The sequence below is a fragment of the Nuphar pumila genome, chromosome 2 (genome assembly GCF_984573655.1).
Source record: "Nuphar pumila chromosome 2, dmNupPumi1.hap1.1, whole genome shotgun sequence".
Classification (NCBI taxonomy): Eukaryota; Viridiplantae; Streptophyta; class Magnoliopsida; order Nymphaeales; family Nymphaeaceae; genus Nuphar; species Nuphar pumila.
The window spans coordinates 72509128-72533059 of NC_143250.1; the positions used below are offsets into that span (position 1 = coordinate 72509128).

Consider the following 23932-nt stretch of genomic DNA (forward strand, 5'->3'; position numbering starts at 1 on the left):
GGACGACGCAGACCATGAAGGGTATTCCTCAATAAGAGAATGAGTAATTATTTTGCATTTGTTTGTTAACTCATTTCGTACATGTACATGTTTTTTATTTGATATTTTCTTGTTTTACATGTATGACTTTGGTATATTTGTCATACAGTACATGTGGTACTTGGACAAAAACTGAATATTGAACTTTACACAGGTATCTATTTATATGTAAGTTATTCACTAGTTTGAGATGCTCGATGTAGTTAGTTGTTTGCTAATAAAGGGTTATTTTCAGCAAGATATCATATATATAAAGAATCGTATGATCAATTTCTACAAGCACATGAATAAAAAAGCTTCAAAGGTTACGAAAAACATCGGTTAGATAGGAGACAGAAGAGTCTGTCCAGCTAGCTGAGCTATGGACAATTATGCAACTTTATAATATATCAAGTTAAACTTACAATTGTAATTGGATGGATCAAGTCAAATTTTGTAATTGAATAGAACAAGTTAAACTTTGACTGTAACTTTGTAATTGTTAAACTTCAAATAGTTATTACAATTAACTTTGTAATTGTCAAACTTTAAGTTATTTGATTTCTTGCAAACCAACTGTATTTAGTTTTATGTTAATTATTTTGACTTGTCTAAATATAGAGTCAGATTTTTGCCGATCAGTAGGATTTTCGTAAATATACTTCATGTGATTTTGGAATGCATATGCGAAAAAGTTTTATTTATGCAAATGAGTTGAAAATAGTTGTCTGAAGGAAAGCAGGTTTGGGACCACTAGTTGGAGACAAAAAAAACACTAGATTATGCAAAAATAAGCAGGTTGAGGGCCACAACAAATTTATATATATGATTCAAAAAAATAAGAAATATCACATATTTGTCATAATTTTGCAAAGATTAAAACATGATATTTGCGATATAAGGAGATCCACAACTAACTTTATACAAGATCATGCAATATATGCGAATAAGTAGGCTATTTGCGAATTTAGTGGTAAGTGGTTTTACACGTAAATTTATGTGATTTCGAGTAGTATATACAAAAAAGTATGATATTTGTAAATATATTTATGCAAAAAATTAAAACTACCAAAATCACAAATATAGTTGTACAAAATATTGATATATTCGAAAGAATAGGATATTTGTGATTTTGGTTGTTTTAGTTTTACCAAAAAATCGCAAATAAATTTATGCGAGTTCATGTCCACATAAAAACCTTTAATTCTGAATTTAACTAGGAGTTGGACCTAGTTGACAGACAATACAATTTTACCACAATAAGGCTTAAATTCGCAATTGCAAAGGGTAAAAAGATCCTAACGATGTCAGATATTTATGATTTTGGACATATGAAGAATATAAAAAATTGTAGGCTTTTTAAGAAATCGGGTCAAATTATCCATACAGTACGATAATTTTCCAAACTTTTTAACATTTAAGCATGGCTCGAACTTAGCCGAGTTCAGTCTACCCAACCAAGCCTGAACACTTGTGCTCAAGCTCAAATCGAGTTCAAGCCTGACCAACCCCAGTTAAAATGGTGGTCATCCCTAACATATATATTTGCATTAACTGATATATATATATATATATATATATATATATATATATATATATATATATATATATATATATATAGTTTGAACCATAAGGAGGTAACTGCACTAGTATACGTTCTATATCATAAATTAGATTCTTAATCAGACCACAGATTTCCGTTGCAGTAACATTGCTATGCTTTCAAAACGTGAACCTATCAAAACTGAAAGCAATACGATTTGAACCATACATATATTGAATTGCGCTCAAGTTGGCTTAGGTGTCATTGACCCCGGCCGGAGATCACCCGCTTGTCAGGGAACATTGTCATTAAAAAAAAGTGAACCTTTTCTAAATGCCCTCAAAATCTTCATACACTTGATGAATTTGATTCGTTTGAAAAAAAACAAAAAAATAAGTAATGAATTATGGAGCATTTTTTGTTCAAAAAAAGGTGGCGCCCCTGCATTTCCTTCCATTCTTCCACCCAAACCACCTAACCAAGCACCTGAACTCCATTCTCAAGCAGCCGACCCCCCCACACTCTTCCGTGTATTGTAGCAACAATTATCAACAAAATAGAGCCAAACTCTAAATCCATAATATATACAGTTGCCTGAACTGTATATTACAATACCAATTTATGAATACAAGATGAGATTCAGCTGAACTTATGGTTATCATTGCTCATTACTGCTCAATCCCTTGTAAGAGCAGCAGGTCTGCAACAAAGAGCAAATCTATCAATAACGGCTACACAATGAAGAGCAGTTCAGAGGACAATTAACAAGCTCATACTGGTACAAGAGACCACGGAAAAATGTTTTAATAAGGCTACACATCCGTCATAGGCTGTCTTCAAAGAGGCTGCATCACCAAGGTTCTCTCGGCTAACTGCTGGTCCTTGTTCTTTTTGTTCAACAAAGGTGCGAGGATGAATCTTGAGAAGCGGCTGATAGGATCTTGTAGTCCCTCCATTTGGTAATGGCCAAATCTCCAATCCCTTTCAATGAAAGGCCTCCATATTGGATAATCCAGCCCACCTGTCATACATAAATAACTTTTCAGTTGAAACAGGCACCAAATACAGCAAGAGGGAATACTGAAAAGCACTAGCAGAAACAATGCTGTATGCAAAAAACCAATCCCTTTTCCTTTTGCTTTGAGAAGCTGATGGATTGCCCCAGGTAGGATTTGAATCCCAAACTTGTCAGCTAAGATACTATGACTACCAATCCAGTTTCAATCCAACAAATCCACAGTACCATCATTCATCGCTTACCAATGTTGCAAATATTTTCATGAACCTTCATATTAGTTCGCTGATTACATTCACTAATTTTTAATTATGTTTATCAAGCCAACATAATTACAATTAAAAAACAAATCTAGACTGCGGCAATAACCAGGACATAATTTCTTGTATCAATATCCAGCTGGTAAAACATACTAACATTCCATGAAACCAAAGTACAAACAAATAGGCACTTTAGGGCATTTCCGTCTTTTCATTGACAGGTAAATGGCGAGGCACAACCACTATGCAACTACCTTAGTTTGTTTTCGTGGATTGCCCCAGGGCCATTAAAAGAAAGAATCCCCCTCAAGCTGCATTGCCAAGTGGAGCCCAATGGTTAAAAGATTATCCTCAAGCCACATTGCTACATGGAGCCCCATGGTTCCAATATTGTTTCTACCAGTTCACATTTTGGTCTTGATAAAATTAGGACCAACTCTTCAGCTGGAATTCAAACTTAATAAGAAAATAAAAATTTCACTCTGATGGATGGAGCTTCAACTCAACGGCGAAATGGAATATAACAGGCCAAACCATTTCTAATGTCGAATTGGATGAAGGAACACTAGCATCTACTACTACTGTATAGTACCTGCGTACATGAGTCCATGATTGTCAACTGCACGATAAAATGGCCTCACTTTTTGCTCTTTTGCAGCATTCTGTAGCTCAAACCATGCCCTATCTCTCTCCTGTCTGGTCACTTCACCAGTTGTCACTACCTGCCATTCAATACAAAGGAATTAGCCAAATATGAATGTTGAATAAAAAGCCAATGACAGTGATTTTTCATCTGCCAAAACTTGATACTACTTCAGTGAAATGATCCATATAAATGCAAATTGGAATCAATAAAAATCAAGAAGAAGCTTCAGAACAAACAATGATGCTTGAATCTCACTTCACATATCTGCACTACAAACAAAAAAAGCATAAATGCTGAATAAAGAACTTTTATTTATTTATTGTTCATTTATACTTTTCTATATACAACAACAACAACAACAACTACGCCTTCATCCCAAAACAATTGGGGTCAGCGATTTATACTTTTCTATATGAGGGTGAAAAATGAAAGATGGTGGAAAGCATCCTAACTATCAACCTAAAGAGTAAAGATTTTGCTGCATTTAGAAGTTCTCTCGATACAGAAAATGGGGTAGGAAAAGAAATAATTTTTTGGTCTAAAAAGCTCACCTGCAGTAAAATAATATATAAAGTGAACCAATGATAGAAAGGAAATTAATAAGTTTTTCCTGTGATTTGATTTAAACATCCAATATTCTTCTGACAGGTTATATCAGCTGCTAATGTAAGTGCTTGTAAGGATGACTATTAGCTGTAAGACTAACAGCAAGTAGCAAATGCATTTGATGACAAGATTCATAGATAAATCTTCCACAAACGTAACCTTAATTTTGTACGTGATGCATCTATCTGAATTTTTTGGCTATACATATTGAAAAAAGAATGCAATGTCTCAATTACACAAGAACAAAGAATCTATCTAGGTCTAACATTGAAGTTCAATATACACAAGATAGCTTCATGCAGTTAGTACCTTCAAAAATAAAAAATATGAAGGACGTGGAATACGTGCAAGCCCATTCATACGATCAACCGCTACAAGTCCAAACTTGGGACCATATCCATCTGCCCATTCCCAATTATCTGATATGGTCCAAAAGATGTATCCAAGTACACGAACACCCTAAAAAAATAATCACAGAAATTTGACGCCAGTAGTGCTATTTTGAAAAGAAACATAAATAGCTGAAGAACACTGTAGCAACCTCTATCATAGCTGCATATATGGCCAGCAGGTGCTCTAACAAATAAGGTCGTCGAATCAGGTCGGTTGCATCAGATACTCCATTTTCAGTAATGATGAAAGGAAGATTGAGATGTTTGTATCTTTCATGAAACAGAAGCAACATACGGTACAATCCATCAGGATATATACCACGTCCCGATTCACTGTATTCATCATTCTCGACATGCTTCAATCCAGGTGCAGCAATCACTTCCTGATCAACAACAAACATACAAATATCAGGTAGTTTGAAACACGAGAAAAATTAAGGGCCACCTAAACAGGAAAAAGATTAGGAAAGAAAGTAAGGGAAGACCTGGCCATAGTAGTTTATCCCAATGAAATCAAGTTTGTCACTTATAGCATCCACATACGGGAAAAGTGTAAGTGAATTAGAAAGCACAACAGCAGGTACATCAAAAAGACCATATGGCCGTGTAAATGAAACATGATGTGCTACTCCAACTCTTGATTCCAGACCAGTGCTGCTGCTTTCAAATAACAGAAACTCCAATCAACTTTAGACTATTCAAGCATTAGGAAGTTGTCATATGAGGGTGACAATTAAACTAGATGAATGCAATAAACTGAGTAAAACAAATCTGATTCTGAACCCAAATGCAGGAATAAGTAACATTATAAAAAAAATTATAAGGGAAGAATTGAAATAAAAACCTCGCTCCATGAATATAATCATAAGCCTTTGAATGTGCAATAACCATCCAGTGCATGGCTTGTGAAAAAACGCCTGTTGGGAGGGCAGAAGTTGCAGCTTCAAGCATGTCAGGATTCCCTCCAGGCCAAGCACCAGCACAATACGTTAGCAAGCAGAAGACATGAGGCTCATTAAAGGTTACCCAGTAGTCAACCAATTCACACATACTATCAACAACAAGCCTGAAAGTGTAAAAGAAATCAGCAACTACCAAAGTAACAAGATAACAATATACAGTCAAAACAACAAATGAAAGTAGATTATGGGAAATGAAAGTAGCATAGGACTAGCTGTTTATAGACCTAAAAAGCACACAACTAACTTCATGACCAACTCAAATAGGATTTGTTTCTCTGAAATTACAAAGTCAACCTCTTAGAACAAGTAACTAACTATACTTGGGTCAGTGCTCGTTAAATAATTATATGAATAGATTATTCTTGTATTCATGTATCTAATTTTGTATCTAACATCTATTGTTTGTTAATACACATGTCTTTGCATCTATAAGTTATTATTAGGAGTCTTTTGAAAATTGTAAAAATGTTATATTGATAAATAAAAATGCAGAGACTACTCAAAGTCGTCAGTTTGATCACTGAATAGCAATAATTTGTGAGATAAATTTAGATTTTTTACTATGATCACCAGTCCAAACTTTTTATAAGTAGAGTCAATTTTTCTAAAGTTGTTTTCCTATTTTCTCTATAAATGTATACTGAACAACTCACACAAGAGAAAGAATTGTGTACCACATATTCCCAGAAACCTTTGTTACATAGCATTAGTAGCTGCAATATGATGTGACATATAAAACACATTGGCCAACCTATTTTGAATCCATTGAAGAGAAAAGTAACTCACTCCATGACTTCGTTTAGATTGTTAAACGTAGGCTGGTTTCTTGACTAACTCTTCCATAAGCTGAAGAAACTGTCCCAAGGGAGGCAAATACCTGTTAAACTGTATATACATATAATATATATATACTTACGTATGTATATATATACTTACATATGTATATAATGTATATATATATGTATCTATATGTATACATACCTATATATGTAAACATATTGTATACATGTATACATATGTGTATATATATATGTATAATATATTTTGTAAACTTTTTTTGTATTTATTTTTTATTCTTTTGATTAGTCAACCTAAAGTTGATTAGATTTGACTAGCCGTTGGGGCTAGTCCAACGGCTACAAATATAGCCGTTGGCCTAGCTCCAACATCTATTTTGGTGCCTCTTATGTGTATATAAAAGGTGGTGAACCCCTTCATTCTTAGTATGTTTTTTGCATATTTGAGTTATTAATAAATTAATATTTTTTATATTTGTGAGCCTTCTTTTGTGTGTACCCTTTGTGGGTTTTGTGAGTGGATACTTTCGTGCTTGTCCATTTTGATTCTTGGTGGACATTTTGTTTGTGATTGAAGACCCTTGATTCATTACATGGTATCAGAGCTTGGTGGTGCTTGCTCATTATTGACAATGTTGTCTGTATCGTACGATACACATCATTACTTTTTAGAAAAATGATATGCAATATGAATGTGTATCGTACCTATATCATACGATGCAAGCCTATATCGTACAGTACCGTATGATATAGGGCGTATTGTATGATACAAGACTTATCGTACGATACAATGCCAACATACTTTAAAAAGGACCGAAAAGTAATTTTGCATTTTTGTTTTTTAAACACATCTTGAGGGCTAACTTCCTCATTTGTGTAGAGGCCATTAGAGAGGTATCTATGCACCCTAGGAGCCGTGAGAGCGATTTGGGGAATGATCGGTGCGCAAGAGAGAGCACTTTTGCGATTTCATTTAAGAGTGTATTTCTACCATTTTTTTACTCAAGGAAGTGGGTTAAAGTAAAAAAACCCTATTAATATTTTGCATTGTTCTTGTGAGATAGTTGATGAATGGTGATGTCTTATAGAGATAAATGTTTCATATGTAATTTTATGGTTGTATTTTGTGCATTTCATCATTGTTTTGTATGTTATGATTTTTTAAAAATTTTGCCATTGTTTTTGAAATTTTTATTTTTTTTTTCAAAATTTATGATTTTTTACGATACGTATCTTATTTTGGGCCCCACTAATATGAATTACAATATGATACAACCTTGATTGGTGATTCACATTCAAGTGTCCGTGTGATCGTATATTTGAATATTGCCTTGGTGCTTTGGTTAAGGTGCTCGTTAATCCTACTCAAAGTTCATGGTGTGATGCTCGTGCTCTCGTTCTTTTTCTATATCTATTTCTCTTTCTCATCTCATCTCTTTTATTCTTCTATCTTTCTCTCTTACCCTTTGTAAGAATAGATGATAAAGAAAGTATTACAATCATGCCCAATAAACTTAACGATAACAACTATGTAATGTAGTATTTAATTATGAAGCATCATATTTGAGAAAAGGGTTGTGGGGATTAGAGATGGTTCCAATCCGGAACCTAAACTAGTTCTCACTAAGGTGGAGAATGCGAAGGAAATGTATCTTTCAAATGATGAGAGAACTAAGGCCATAGCCAACTACGAGAAAAAATGGAAAGAGTGGAGAATGAGACATATCAAGATTATGTCTTGACTTATTAGTAGTGTTGATATTAAAAAATATTCTAATCTTACAAAATTCGAGCACAAGGTTGTCAAACTAGGAAGCAGAAGTGGAAAATGATACGGGAAGCGAAAGCGAGGCATTTTAAAATTTATAGGAAGTGAAAAGCGAAGTATCAATTTAAAAGCAAAATATGAATAAAAAAATAAAGCAATATGGTAACTGAATAGGAATCAAACAAGAAGCAAATAAAAACTAAAATAAAATTGATTATTCTTATATTTCATGATTTTTTAGTAAAAGAGCTAATTTTTTGTTAAAATCTAACAATAATGGTTACCAATTTAGAGAAAGTACATGGGAAGTGAGTGAAAGCATGAGAGAAAATACATAAAAAAACATGAAAAAATGTGAGAAAAGCATAGACCATGAGTGTGGAAAGCATAGAAGAAGTATGGGGGAATCGAGATTCTCATGAAATTTCGGAAGTGAGCTTTCGGGAAGCGCGTTTCCCACCTACCTAAGAAGTTTCCGGTAAATTTGTTCAAGCATGCTAATAAAACTTGAGAATACCTCAAAAATATGTATTCCCTTAAGGATATTGCACATGTGTGCAATTTTCAAGACAAAATTTGAATTATGACTAAAGGCGACAAAAGCATTAGGGAATATTATAATGAGTTATTCAAACTTTGGGAAGAGTTGACTCTTCTTGAACCTAAGTGGCATTGCCCCAAAGATATTGAGTTCTGCCAAAAACAAGTTGATGCAAATTTTTTTAATCAATTTATAAATGGTTTGAGACTCGAATTTGAGACCACCAAATTGACACTCAGAGAATTTTTTTTTTCTCTATTGTTGATACTAATGAGGAATTAAGTATGGAGGAAAATATATTAAAAAGGCGTATTATGAAGAATGAAGATCGGTTCTAGTCGTCTCTAAGCTGAAAAATTACATAGTACTTACAAGCCACCTAATTTCGGAAGACAAAGCAATGAGTATGACAACAAAAGAAAAATCATTTATCACTATTGCCATGAACTGGGACACATCAAGCTTCAATATCCAAAACTAAAAAAGAAGAAAGAGAAGAAAGTAGCTTCACCCACGAGACTCATCCATTGAAAATATGTCCTTGGTGCAATTGGTGGTGGCGCTTCAACCTCTTCTTAAATCATCTTCAACCGGAGCCACAGTTTCATCCTTCTCCAATCCTGGTAAGTCTCCTTGGCTTCTTGACTTTGGTGCATATTTCTATATGACCCCCAATATTGATATTTTGTTCGAATGTTATACTAACTCAAATATGTTAAATGTCTTCACTACTGATGGTACAATCTCTTGAGATAAAAATAATATGAAATTTCAAAAGTAATTTTCAAACTTTTTAAAAAAAAATCTATTAAAAAATTAGATATATTCCTAAGTTAAATTTAAACCTTTTGTCAGTCTCTCAAATATCCGACCATGAATGTAATGTCTCCTTTTCATCTGATGATTGTTGGATGCAGGATCGCCAGTCAGAGAAGCTGATTGTGGAAGTCATAAAAAAGGAGGCCTCTATTACTTGAATTTTTTAAAAATACCCAATAATACATTTTGTTGTAATGTTCAGAAATTGAGTTTGGACTTGTGGCATAAACGACTTGGTCACTTAAATGAATCCAAAATTCAATACCTTCCAAATTTTGAAAAGTTTTATAATTCTAAAAATTTTACTTGTAAAGATTATATTCTTAGTAAAATGAAGAGATTACCATTTCAAGAAAAAACTTTTGTTTTTTATAGACGGCTTGAGTTAGTACATTTAGATGTTTGGGGTCCAACATCAGTTACATCAAAAGATGAATATGCTTATTATGTAATTTTTGTGGATGATTTTTCTAGTTATACTAGGATATATTTCCTTAGACATAAATCCAAAGTTTTATTATATTTCCAAATATTTCACAATTTGGTAAAAAATAAGTTTAAAAATGATATTTCTATCTTTCAAATTGATTTAGGGGGAGAATATTTATCAAAAGATTTTAAGAATTACCTAAATTTGCATGACATTACACATCAAAGATCATGTCCTCATACATCACAACAAATGGTTTGGATGAAAAAAAACAAAGACATATTATGGAAACCACAAGAACCTTACTTATAGCAAACCAAGTATCAAAAGATTTTTGGGCTGAAGCTGTTTTAACCACTGTGTACCTCATCAACAAAATGTCATTTTCTTCCTTACAAAATAAGATAACAACAACAACAACTACGCCTTCATCCCAAAACAATTGGGGTCGGCGATATGAACCAAAAAAGAAAATCATTCTGGGTCTTCCAGATGAATCCTTCTCCTCCAATCATTTCTATCCAATGCCATGTCTTCGGTGAGGTTCAAAGCATTCATATTCTTTCCTATCATCTTCATCCAAGTCTTCTTAGGCCTACCCCGACCTCTTTTAACTAATATATTTTCCCATCCATCCTTCTAACTGGAGCATCATAAGGCCTTCGCCGAATATGTCCAAACCACCGTAAATGATTCTCTCTCATCTTATTTTCAATGGATGCAATGCCTACCTTCTTACGTATCTCCTCGTTTTGAATCTTATCTTTTATTGTATTTCCACACATCCATCTAAGCATACGCATCTCAGTTACACTCATTTCTTGAATATGATGTCTCTTGGCAGCCCAACATTCTGTACCATATAGTAAAGCGGGCCTAATTGTCGTCCTATAAAACTTTTTTTTCAACCGCAATGGCATTCTACGATCGCACAACACTCCAGTTGCACTTTTCCATTTCATCCACCCAACTTTTATCCTATGATTTACATCTCCATTGATTTCTCCATACTTTTGAATGATAGATCCCAAATATTTGAAACAATCATCCACCGGTATTTCTTGCTCACCAAGCTTCACTACACTCCAATCACTACTTCGTTGCTTACTAAACCGACATTCCATATATTCTGCCATACTCTTACTCAACTTAAAACCTCTTGCTTCCAATGTCTGTCTCCATAATTCCAACTTAGCATTAACCCCAGCTCTAGACTCATCAATTAAAACAATATCATCAACAAACAACATACACCACGACACATTTTCTTGAATTGATCTCGTAAGCTCATCCATCACTATAGCAAATAGGAAAAGGCTTAATGCAGATCCTTGATGTAACCCAACCGTTAAAGGAAAATTGGTTATCACCCCTCCACAAGTACGAACATTGGTTACTACTCCTTCGTACATATCTTTAATTATACTAATGTACTTGAGAGAAACATCTTTCTTCATCATTGTCCACCAGAGAACATCCTTAGGTACTCTATCGTATACCTTCTCCAAATCAATAAAAATCATATGCAAATCTTTGTTTCTCTCTCTATATCTCTCAATAAGTTGTCTAAGAAGATGTATAGCTTCCATAGTTGATCTTGCAGGCATAAAACCAAATTGATTCTCCGATATCATGACAACCTTCCTCAACCTATACTCAATCACCCTCTCCCAAAGTTTTATAGTATGACTTGTGAGTTTTATACCACGACAGTTTATGCAATCTTGTATATCACCCGTATTCTTATATAGAGGCACCAAAGTACTCTTCCTCCACTCATTAGGCATCTTATTTGTCTGCCAAATCTTGTTAAAAAGATTTGTCAACCATTCTAAACCTTTCTCACCCAAGAATTTTCAAGCCTCGATAGGTATACCATCTAGGCAAACTGCCCTTCTTGATTTCATTTTCTTTAAAGCCTCTGCAATTTCTTTCTTTTGAATCTTGCGCATGAAGTCACGATTCATCTCATGAAAAGGAATGGAGAAGTCTCCAAGATCCTGAGCATGACTTCCATTAAATAGCTTATCAAAATAATCTTTCCATCTCTCCTTAATCTCCTCATCTTTGACTAAAACCCTTTGCGTTTCATCTTTGATACATCTAACCATACCCAGATCCCTCAATTTCCTATCTCTCATCTTTGCAAGCCTATAAATATCCTTCTCGCCCTCTTTGGTATCCAACTTGTCATAAACCTTCTTATATACCTTATCTCTCGCGCTTCAAAATACTTTTTTAGCTTCCTTCTTTACTATTATATACTTCTCCAAATTCTCATTATCACGACTCTTACTTAGATTTCTATAACACTCTCTTTTAACCTTAATAGCTAATTTGACATCCTCGTTCCACCATGATGTATCCTTACCTAGCGGTGCACTGCCTTTATACTCACCCAATACCTCCTTAGTCACCTTTCTCATGCCACCCGCTATCTTATTCCACATTGATTCTGAATCCTCTTCGAGACACTAATCAGCTTCCTTAACTACCTGCTCTACAAACATTACTTGTTTAGCTCCTTTCAGTGCCCACCACTTAATTCTAGGATCTATCCTATGTCTATCCCTTTTGCGTCATTTTCTAATTCTAAGATCTAAAATTAAGACTCTATGCTGTGTATCTACACTTTCTCCCAATACAACCTTACAATCGATGCAACAACCCCTATCTATCTTTCTAAGTAGGAAAAACTCTATCTGACTCATATTAACCCTACTTTTAAATGTTATTAGGTGAGACTCCCTCTTCCTAAACCAAGTGTTTGCTAAGATCATATCATAGGACACACCAAAATCTAAAATCCTTTCTCCACTTTTGTTTCTTTCTCCTATACCATAGCCTCCATGGATACTCTCAAATCCATCCCTACTAATGCCTACATGTCCATTAAGGTCACTGTCGAAGAAAAGCTTTTCTCTATAAGATATCCCTTGTACTACTCCATCTAAATCTTCCCAAAATTGACGCTTAATGCAATCATTTAAACCTACTTGAGGTGCATAAACACTAATAATATTAATAATATCCGTACCTAATACTAATTTAATAAGTAAAATCCTATCACCCTTCCTACGGACCTCAACTACATTATCTATAAACTCACAACTAATAACAATCCCTACTCCATTCCTATTACTATTTATTCCTATATACCAAATCTTATATCCCCAAGGTTCTATCACTTTTGCTTTCTTACCTACCCATTTGGTCTCTTGTAGACATAAAATATCCATCTTTCTCCTACACATAACATCTACTAACTCTACCAACTTACCAGTTAAAGACCCTATGTTCCAAGTGACTAACCTAATTTTATGGTCTTGAACTATCTTCTTTACCCCTATATGTCCAACAAAGTGAGGGAACCTTTGCCTATTTGACACCACACCTAGGCGCTGGTGTGACACGTCGCTTCTGAGCGACGACCTAGCAACCCTTGCCCATTTATCACTGCCTCCGGGCCTATAGAGTACAGTGCGTCGCTCAGTAGGAAACACCCCAACGAAATTCTCATATTGATTCATATTCATAGGGTGTGACTAAGTTTTTCTGCTGGCTGTCACTGGCCTACCGCAACCCTCCACTTTTATCCGGGCTTGGGACCGGCAGTGTATAACTAAACAGTCATACATAGGCAGAGTTTCTGATGCAGAGCAGGCGATACCAGTACCAGTACCATGTGACCCTGGCACGACCAGGGAACCCGACCCACCAGTTGGAATGGACGATCGGACCCAGCAGCAGGGTCCAACCCCAGGTGAGTTGACTCGATGCAGAAAGATAACGCGCACCTACTCCAGAAAAGGGAAGACCCGACTCAACACCGATCCAGTCCCGAATTGAAGCCTTCTTGGGTCCGGGTCCGGGTGCGGACCCGGATCCAGTGGCCATCTTTAAAAAGCACGACTTAGGGCTGCGTGAGAGCAGTCTTTTGGAGAATAACCACAGTTTATTTTTCTTTTCTCAGTAGCCTTGTTTTCCTTTTCCCTGTCATTCTTTCTTTTTCCATTAAAGTTCGTTGTTTACATTTTTTTCTTTAATTTGTTTATCAGCAATCTGCCATTGACATTGGCATTTAATAAAATAAGTTCCAACTCACCATTTGGGTGAGCTTTATTGTTTTTAAGCCTATTCAGCATCCGACTGTACACAGTCGTGCCCTCCCAGCCTTCATCAAGGTTATGCGAGAACTGGAGTGCGCATCGACAAGCCGTGCCTTCACTGCTCTTATCACAGCCCTTTAAAGGCTGCATCAACTTGGTATCAAAGCCCATGCATCCACCTTCGGCAGCCGTATGGCTCAAGAGGCGAGGGACGATCCGGCACGCGGCAAGGAACAGGAAGAAGTCGGTATCGAGGACCCAATGATGCACATGATGGAGATGATGACAAAGATGCAGGAGAATATGCTGCGCATGAACAGAGAGATGGCTGGAATCACAAAGAGGATGGATGGGATTGATTGTCGACTCGTCGCCATCGAATCGACCGCAGGATCGAACCCAGCGACAACCCAACCAGTGGATACCACCGTGGGCGATGCTGGTATCCTCACGGCTGCAATGATCGACCCAACCCAAGTGGGTCCTTAGCCTGCGGTATCTCAGGAGGGTTTTGGGGAAGGTCTGCGCCGGACTATCTGTCGAGAGGCGCGTCAGCAAGGTACACCCCCCTGAACTCTGGTGCGACTGCGATGCAGCCGACCCCGGGACCTCTTGGAGATCCTTTCCCCACTGGCGTAAACCCGCAGGCCTGGCATCGACCCACGCACCTGGGAATGCAGGCTGAACCTGGCCTGCATGGCCCGAGTTTGACGTCGGATCAGGCCGTGGGTGTGCCAGCTTTTGAACCCCAAAATGGATCCCATATTGACCCAAACTTGTATCGGACCCGGACGGAACTCCAGCTTGATCTTGAGCCGGGTCAAAACCAGACCCATACTCATTTGGACCGTGGATCGAGTTCAAACAAAACCTTTTATCCCCACAACTCGATCCCCGATCCGACCTATCCAAATCTGGGTCCGAAGAGTAGTTTAGGATTAGGTAAATACCCGTGGTAAGTGATGCAAGCGTATCACATGTTATTTAATTTATTAGATGTAACACTTTATTGTTCACACACTCACTTAGTTGTTGATATTTAAGGTTGCTTTGTTGGAGTTCGGAGATCATGCTGAGCATGATTTTAATGTATGAATATTGAAGTGTTCTTATTTTTAGAGTACGGAGTCCATGCTAAGCATGGTAATAATTAGTGAGATATTGAAGTGTGTTTGTTGCAGATACATGTTTGTCATTTGTTTGATATAAATTATTATGATGTATTGCAATGTTTGATGTAATTGTATTCATGCTTGCATGTAGTTACTTTCCATTTGATTATGACTTCCATGTGAAATTGTATAATGAATGCATGTTTCAAATGATTGTATCGTATCATTAATAGTTTGCACATGAAAATATTAAGTTATCAATGCATGCATCAAAATTCTTGTTATTGCATTACATCATATATTGCATGATAAATTTGATATTTTCTTCATCGTAGCATTCTGATTGTTCTCTTTTAATTCGTTAGGCTATTATTCGTAACATCATAAAAAAATGACTGCAAACCGTGAATAGATGTACCGTAGGATAGTGGACAATGAGTTATCGCATGAATATATGGATGGTGTTGATAGTTTTATAGAATTTGCAACAGCAAGTGTTAGTACAGTGGATCCCATAGGTCAGATTAAGTGTCCTTGCAAGATTTATAAGAATAATCGATTTGTAGAACCTCATAGCGTTAGACATCACCTATACAAGAAGGGTTTTGTGAGTGATTATCAGAACTGGACGTTTTATGGAGAAGAATTTAGAAACGATTTTGATGCACAAGTGAATGTGGTGCACGATAATCCATATACGAATTTGATATTTGATGCTGCAGGAACAGAACTGAGTTCTGCTATGAGTTCTAGTGATATAAGAACTGCCGTAGATGAAGAATCACCAAACGATGCAGCTAGTAGATTTTATGATTTACTTAGAGATGCTGATGAGCCACTTTGGAACGGTTGCGAGAGTCACACTATCTTGTCTGCAGTTCTTCAACTAATGAATTTGAAGTCCGAGTATAATTTGAGTCAATCATGTTTTGACCGTTTGTGCATGATTGTGAAGAGTATGTTGCCCAAAGATGAGAAATTGCCACAAAATTTTTATCGTGCGAAAGTTATGGTCAACGCTCTGGGTATGGGTTACAAAAAGATTGATGCTTGTTCAAATCACTGCATGTTGTATTTCAAGAAGCAGGAAAACAACACATTATGCCCGTCATGTGGGCATCCTCGGTTCAAGCCAAAGACAAGAGGCAATGGTAGCACGAGATCAAAGGAAGTTTAATACAAGTCGCTCCGCTACTTTCCTATCACTCCTACATTGCATCGATTGTATATGTCTTCAAGGACAGCTAAACACATAAGATGACATGCAAATAAAGTTCGACACGATGAAAACAAGATCACGCATCCTGTTGACGCTGAAGCTTGGAAGCACTTTGATCGTACTCATCAGAACTTTGCAATGGAAGTGCGAAATGTTAGACTCAGTCTATGTACAGATGAATTTAATCCATTTGGGGGTAGATCAACTTCATACTCATGCTGGCCAGTATTTGTAACTCCATACAACCTTCCACCAAGCTTGTGTATGAAACGTCCAAATCTTTTCTTGTCTCTATTGATCCCTAGTCCGACCTCACCTGGCCAAAATCTTGATGTATATTTAAGGCCATTGATTGATGAACTAAAAGTACTATGGGATGACGGTGTTACCACGTATGATGCCCACCAAAAACAAAATTTCAACATGAAGGCCGCTGTTTTATGGACAATCAGTGACTTCCCTGCATGGAGGATTCCAAAGCTTTTAGATTGAGGCATGGAAGGAAGCCTTGCTGGTTTGAGTGCCATTGTCGATTTCTACCCAACAACCATCCGTTCCGACGACAAAAGAATGCGTTTAAAGCAAGTACAACTGAAACGAAAGGTTCATCCTCAAGATTGTCTGGCATAAAGATTCTAAGAAGATTGCGATACTTTCCAGATGTATTAACAGATGCTCGCAGTCCTACACCCTTTCGTGGATTTGGGAATGATCACAACTGGACGAAGAAATCTATTTTTTTGGAACTACCGTATTGGCCGACCCTATTGATACGACATAATTTGGATGTGATGCATGTGGAGAAAAATGTGTTTGATAATGTGTTCAATACAATAATGAATGTTAAAGGAAAAACGAAGGATAATCCGAAGGCCCGTATGGATTTAAAATTAATATGTAAAAAACCAGAATTGAAACTCAAAGAGTATAATGGCAAAGTACTGAAACCAAAGGCAAAGTACGTGCTCGGACCTGATCAAATAAAACATGTATGTCAATGGTTGAGACAATTGAGATTTTCATATGGATATGTCTCTAACATTGCTCGGGCTGTGAAGATTGACGATGGACAGTTATATGGGTTGAAGAGCCATGATTGTCATATCTTTATGCAACGATTGATACCCCTAGCATTCCATGATATGTTAGACAAACCTATATGAGAGATACTGTCTGAGTTGAACGGATTTTTCAGAACATTGTGCGCATCGGAGGTCGTAGTATCAGATGTAAAGAATCTCGAGGACTCTGTCATCACCACTGTTTGTCTGCTAGAAAAGATATTTCCGCCAGCATTTTTCGATGTTATGGAACATTTGATCATACATCTGCCATATGAACTAAGGGTTGGTGGCCCTGTACAATATCGATGGATGTACCCATTTGAAAGGTATATGTTTTTTTATATTTGTCTCTTTGTGACAGATATTTAAAATTTGAAATGTATATTTTTGCCAGATGCATGTTCGACCTCAAAAAAAAGGTTCGTAATAAAACAAGAATAGAAGGCTCTATTTGTGAGACGTACACTTTAGAAGAGATTTCAAATTTCTTATCTATGTACTTCGAACCTCATATTCCAACACGTTACATATGCCCGCCCCGTAACAATAATGGAGAACAAGTAACTGTAGCTGACAAGCTGTCGATATTTCAACAACTTTGGCATGCATTTGGTAGTTGTCGATCAAGGCTCTTGACAGATCGAGAGCAAGATGCAGCACACATCTATATTCTTTTTAATTGCTCAGCGATCGACCCATACATCGAGTAAGTAAACACAATTATAAATCCCTTTATGTTTTATATGTGGATACATGGCTCGATAATATAAGTATTTGTGGTTTGCAGACGATTTGATCTGGAGTTACAAAGAGAAGTTTCACATCTCACTGATGCGTAAGTACAAAAAGAACATGAAACTAAGTTTATGGAGTGGTTGAAACAGTTGGTAAAGAAGCTAACATAAATTTTGTACTTATAAACAACACTAAGTTACTTAATTGATCGTGATCACAATCATTCTTTATGTCTGTGCGTAGGTCCGCCATGGTGATGTTAAAGATCATGGAATATGTGATTTAGAAAATGATCCGACCAAAGTTGTGCAATGCTACAACGGGTACATCGTAAATGGTTATCAATTCCATACAAAAGATTACGGTATAAACAAATCAACGATGAATAGTGGCGTGTGTGTCAAGGCTAGCAGCTACAGTGAAAATGAACATGATTACTACGGTGTTATAGATGAAATAATGAAGTTGACTTACTTAGGCATAAATAACAGGGTAACTTTATTCAAGTGTCATTGGTTTGATCCAACTGCAACAAGACTTGACAAAGCTTCAGGCATTGTGGAGGTGAATCATAAATCCAGGTTTGGAACATATGAACCATTCATATTAGCCTCGCAAGCTCAACAAGTTTATTATACTTCATATCTAAGTATAAAAAAGTCAGATAGAAATGAATGGTGGGCAGTTTGCAAGGTGAAGTCCAAACTATACCCTGAGTATGATCAGTTACAGGAAGATGAGTTAGCTGAAGACAGCGATTACTATCAATCAGATGATGTCTATGACTTCGCTTATGGTCACGATGTTGCGCATGATATGCATGTCATATCTCCATTGGTCGATGAAACATTCATAGAGAAATGTGATCCAAATGATGTACCAAGTGGATGGGCAAACAATGAAGAAGAAAAAGAAGAAAGTCAATCAAGTAACGAGGAAGAATTCTCAAGCTAGTGAGCAAAATCTTGTAATACAAACCTCTATTTAAATGCATTGCAATACTTGATGTGAATGATTTGAATTATTTGAATGTATTGTAATACTTAATGCGAATGAATGAGTTGTATTACAATACTTTATGTGAATGATTAAAAATTTTATTTGAATGTATTGTAATACTTGATACGAATTATTTGAATGCATTGTAATACTTGATCTGAATTATTTGAATTATTTGAATGTATTGTAATACTGAATGATTTGAATTATTTGAATGTATTGTAATTTATGCAACGAATGATTTGAATTATTGTAATACTTGATGTGAATGATTTGAATTATTTGAATACATTGTAATACTTGATGCGAATGATTTGAATGCATTACAATGCTTGATGTGAATGACTTGAATGCATTGCAGTACCTGATATGAATGATTTGAATATATTGTAATATTTTATGTGAATCATTTGAATGTATTGCAATACTTGATGCGAATGATTTAAATTATTGTAATACTTGATGCGAATGACTTGAATGTATTATAATACTTGATGTGAATGACTTGATGTATTGTATGACATATGTTATTTGTTAGAATATGGCTCGTGGAGGTTACAGTGGTCGCTCATCCAGTAGTAGCCAGGCCCAACCTTCATCTTCACGGGCTCCTGTGATAGATATATCATTTAACTAATTGAATGCTTAATTAGTTCAAATGCGTATTCTGAGAAAGTTTAACGTATTTTTTTACAGATGATGTTTCGCCTATACACGACCCACCTACCCCAATTGATCAAACAAGTCATGAGCCAACACAGGAAGCAGGGTCTTCTCAGTCTGCCACAAGAAGACTCATTCGAATAGTGTATATCGATAATCGACCGTAAGTATTTCGTTTTCAATTATTGCATATCTTATAAATATTTTATATTGATATTTACTGTGTACCAATTCATGTGCAACACGAGGTTTGAGCCACAAGAAGTAGTACGGGAGATTAAGAATTCACTTCTTCAACATCTACCAGGACCGGTGGCTCAATTGAAAGAGTACCCAAAGGAGGTGTTAGACAGATTGTGGTCCTCATTCATGGTATACAGTTGTTTCTCATAGTTAATATGCTTTATATTTAATTTATTTAAGTAATGTCTACTAACTTTCTGAAAATATTTGTAGGTTTTGAATCGCTTCGCAACTACGGTGGAAGAAAATGATGCAAGGAAGGTGTGGCAAAAGGTGGCTGCCAATCGATTTGCAGACATGCTGCACACTATGAAGACTCTAGCAAAAAAAGCATCTGGCGTAATAGATGATCCACTACAGTGGAAGGGCCATGGCCCTATTACTATCAAGAGAGATTATTGGGATGAAATGTGCGATAAGTGGGCGAAAGATGCATTTCGAAATCGCTCTGCGAAGGCTGCACAAAATCGAGCGAAAATGCCCGAAGCCCATCTACACACAGGTGGATCTAAAACATTTGGGAGCCACTTGAAGAAAATGGTAACTCATCAATATATCATATTAATTTTATAAGTATTGTTGCAAACTTGTGAACTAAATCTTTTGTCCTTTAACTTCGCAGGAAGCAGAAAAAGGAGGCATTGTACCATATAAAGATGTGTTTGTTGAAACACATAAACGGAAGACCACGTGAGTCTTCGTATCAGAGAAGGCGAGAACGACATCAATATATATTTATTCTATTAACAATCATTGCAATATGCAAGTTATCATAATGTTATCATTAATTATTAATGCATACTTTAAACATTATTTTGTAGGAGGCATATGAGCAGCAGATGGTAGAGCGATATGACAATGACGCTACTCAGCATCCATCATTTGATCCTGCAGCATGGGTGACTGCAGCAGGTGAACCCAAAAAGGGCCGCGTGTTCGGGTTTGGGAGTAATCTGAACACTTCACCAGTTATTGCTTCTTCCAGTTACGGCTCACCAACTTTTTCCGTCGACATAAGCTCCAAGCAGCAGCATATTCTTTCCGGTGATAATGTACGCCAGATTATTAAGGACACAATGAATGACTACTTCCATGACACTGTCGCCCCCTTTCTCCGAGATGAGATCAACAATCTTGTGCTGAAGAGGGGATCTTCGATTGCAGGTCCCTCTCAGGTATAATCACATATTCAGTTTTTTGTCTGTCTGCCTTAGAACACATATGAGCATAATCGAATCACATATATAACTTTTTACCTGCCTTAGAGCACATATGAGCATGATAGAATCACATATAGAGTTTTTTGTCTGCCTTAGAGCACATATGAGCATGCTATAATCACATATAAAGTTTTTTGCCTGCCTTAGAGCACATATGAGCATGATAGAATCACATATAAAGTTTTTTTGACTGCCTTAGAGCACATATGAGCATGATAGAATCACATATAGAGTTTTTTGCCTGCCTTAGAGCACATATGAGCATGCTATAATCACATATAAAGTTTTTTGTCTGCCTTAGAGCACATATGAGCATGATAGAATCATATATAAAGTTTTTTTGACTGCCTTAGAACATATATGAGCATGCTATAATCACATATTCAGTTTTTTGACTGCCTGAGAACACATATGAGCATGTTATAATCACATATTCAGTTTTTTGACTGTCTGAGAACACATATGAGCATGCCAAAATCACATATAAATTTTTTTTACTGCCTTAGAACATATATCATTCATGATATATTCACATATAAAGTTTTTTGTTTTGCCTGCCTTAGAGCACATATGAGCATGATAGAATCACATATAGAGTTTTTCTGTCTGCCTTAGAACACATGTGAGCATGCTATAATCACATATTCAATTTTTGAAATGCCTTATCACACATATGAGCATGATCGAATCGCATATATAGTTTTTTGCCTGCCTTAGAGCACATATGAGCATGATAGAATCACATATAAAGTTTTTTTATTGCCTTAGAACACATATGAGCACATGATAGAATCACATATAGTGTGTAATTTATTTTATTATATTTTGTTTATCAATACTGACTGTTCTTTTCTTGTGTAGGCTGCTAGCGATAATCAACGTAGCGGAGCTGAAGGGACAGATAAAGGCAATGAAGAAGAAGACGCACAAAATCTTGACAATGATTAGAGAACTGTGTTGAAGTTCTATTTTTTTTGTTTCTTAAATGTAATTATTGAATTGTAATTAATTGAACTTGTTAATTTTAAGGTGAAACGATTAATTGTTGTAGATTCCTTTTATATGGAATTTTTTTTGTGGTTTGTTTTTTATTTACAGGAAATATAAATTGTACAGGAAATATAAATTGTATCGTTCTCGGTATTTAATTTTCAAATAATTTTTTTTAATTTTTTTTCGTGTTTGCGACGGATTAGCGATGGAACCATCCGTCGCTATGCATATAAATCTAGCGACGGACGTAAATCCGTCGCCAAGCCGTGGTCGCCGTTTAGTACCGGTGGATTGGCGACGGAATATATCGCTCGTTATTCCGTCGCAATTAGCGACGGACCTGGCGACGAATTTATTCTGTCGCCAGTTAGCGTCGAAAAATTCGCGACGTAAGCATACCGTCGCCTAGTCGTCGCTAATCCATCGCTAAGCCTGTTAGCGACGGAATAGTGACAGAATGTGGTCGTCGCTAATCCACGGCTTTGTTGTGGTGACAACCCCCCACCTTTAGTAGGACCCCCTTACATACCAATGCCACAGCGACAGCCACAGACGGCCCCCTCCCGCGGGCAAACCAGGCCGCGACAGTTTCAGCAGGGAGCGGCGCGACCTGAGCGTCGACCACCCCTCGGTGGAGTTCGTCAGCGCCAGCATCCAGGAGAGCAGTACCGCATAGAGGACAATGAAGCAGCGTGGGACGACGACGCGTTCTGGAGCGAGTATCCTGCAGGAATGGTGGAGGCTTGTCAACAAAGAGCAGTGGAGCATCCCTCCACTTATGGGGTGAAACTGGACCTTCCGGAGTTTGCAGGGCGGTTCGACGCGGAGCAGTTCTTCAACTGGTCTTATGCCGTGCATTTTTTCTTTGACTACCACACCGTAGCCGAGCACCGTCGTGTCTCTCTAGCGTCTACTCGGTTGAGAGAATTAGCACAGACATGGTGGGTGGAGCTGCAGCGATCGAGGGAGCGGCAGGGGCTAGAGCGTGTACAGTCGTGGGAAGAGATGCAGAGATTGATGCAATCAAAATTCGTGCCTTCAGATCACGCTGAGAGAGCCTACAAGGAGTATCTAACCCTGCGTCAAGGCACTCGTACTGTGGCGGAGTACACTGTCGAGTTCCATCGTCTTTCTCTACGGGTGCAGATCGAGGAAACTGCCCGCCAACAGGTCACGAGGTACATTTTTGGTCTCCGTCCTGTTATTTCTGACGACTTTAGTTGTATCACGGTTGAGACATTAGATCAGGCCAGCAGTTATGCCATGAACGTCGAGGAAAAGTTGAAACAGAGGCAAGAATATAGGACCTCCCGTAGTGAACAATCCAGTCGACCCAAGTCGAGTTTTCCAACCAGGGGAGTGAGCTCCCTAAAAAGGAGGACTCAAAGTCTACCCCTAGAGCAGAATTTAGCAGACCTGATCCGTCCGAACCCGCATTCAATACCCGGTCTAGAACCAAACCTAGTGAGTCTACCATCCGTTGTTTTAGGTGTCAGGAGCTAGGGCATGTCGCGTCTAGGTGCCCCACTGTGGGCAAAAACACCCATCTCGTCGAAGGTATTGTGGAGTCAGCATCCGAGAGTGAGAGTGAGTCTTTGGTCGAGGATGAGGATGAGAGGGAAGTCCTAGAGTTCGACGGCAATGTCGACAATCTATTATCCATCCGTCATGTCTTGACCGCACCCCGAGAGTCGACCCCTGCCGAATGGCTACAGAACAACATCTTTAGAACCCGATGCAACTGTGAGGGTCACGCATGTGATGTTATTATCGACACC

At 37.1% G+C, this 23932-nt stretch overlaps 1 protein-coding gene across 2 annotated transcripts in view; it reads right to left on the reverse strand.

Moving 5' to 3' along the window:
* Window positions 1-2111: 2111 nt before the first annotated feature.
* The window catches only part of SFR2 (Glycosyl hydrolase superfamily protein), a 29552-nt gene continuing 7731 nt past the window's right edge, over window positions 2112-23932 (reverse strand). The window contains exons 5-10 of one of the 2 annotated variants that reach the window (XM_089995967.1): window positions 5325-5546; window positions 4966-5137; window positions 4630-4863; window positions 4398-4547; window positions 3429-3558; window positions 2112-2582 (exon numbers count right to left, since the gene is read on the reverse strand). In XM_089995967.1, coding sequence (XP_089852093.1) covers window positions 2398-2582; window positions 3429-3558; window positions 4398-4547; window positions 4630-4863; window positions 4966-5137; window positions 5325-5546 — 1093 coding nt within the window. In that variant the 3' untranslated portion in view covers window positions 2112-2397. Of the gene's footprint in view, window positions 2583-3428; window positions 3559-4397; window positions 4548-4629; window positions 4864-4965; window positions 5141-5324; window positions 5547-23932 lie in introns of both variants that reach the window. The other variant, XM_089995966.1, reaches the window with a different exon arrangement.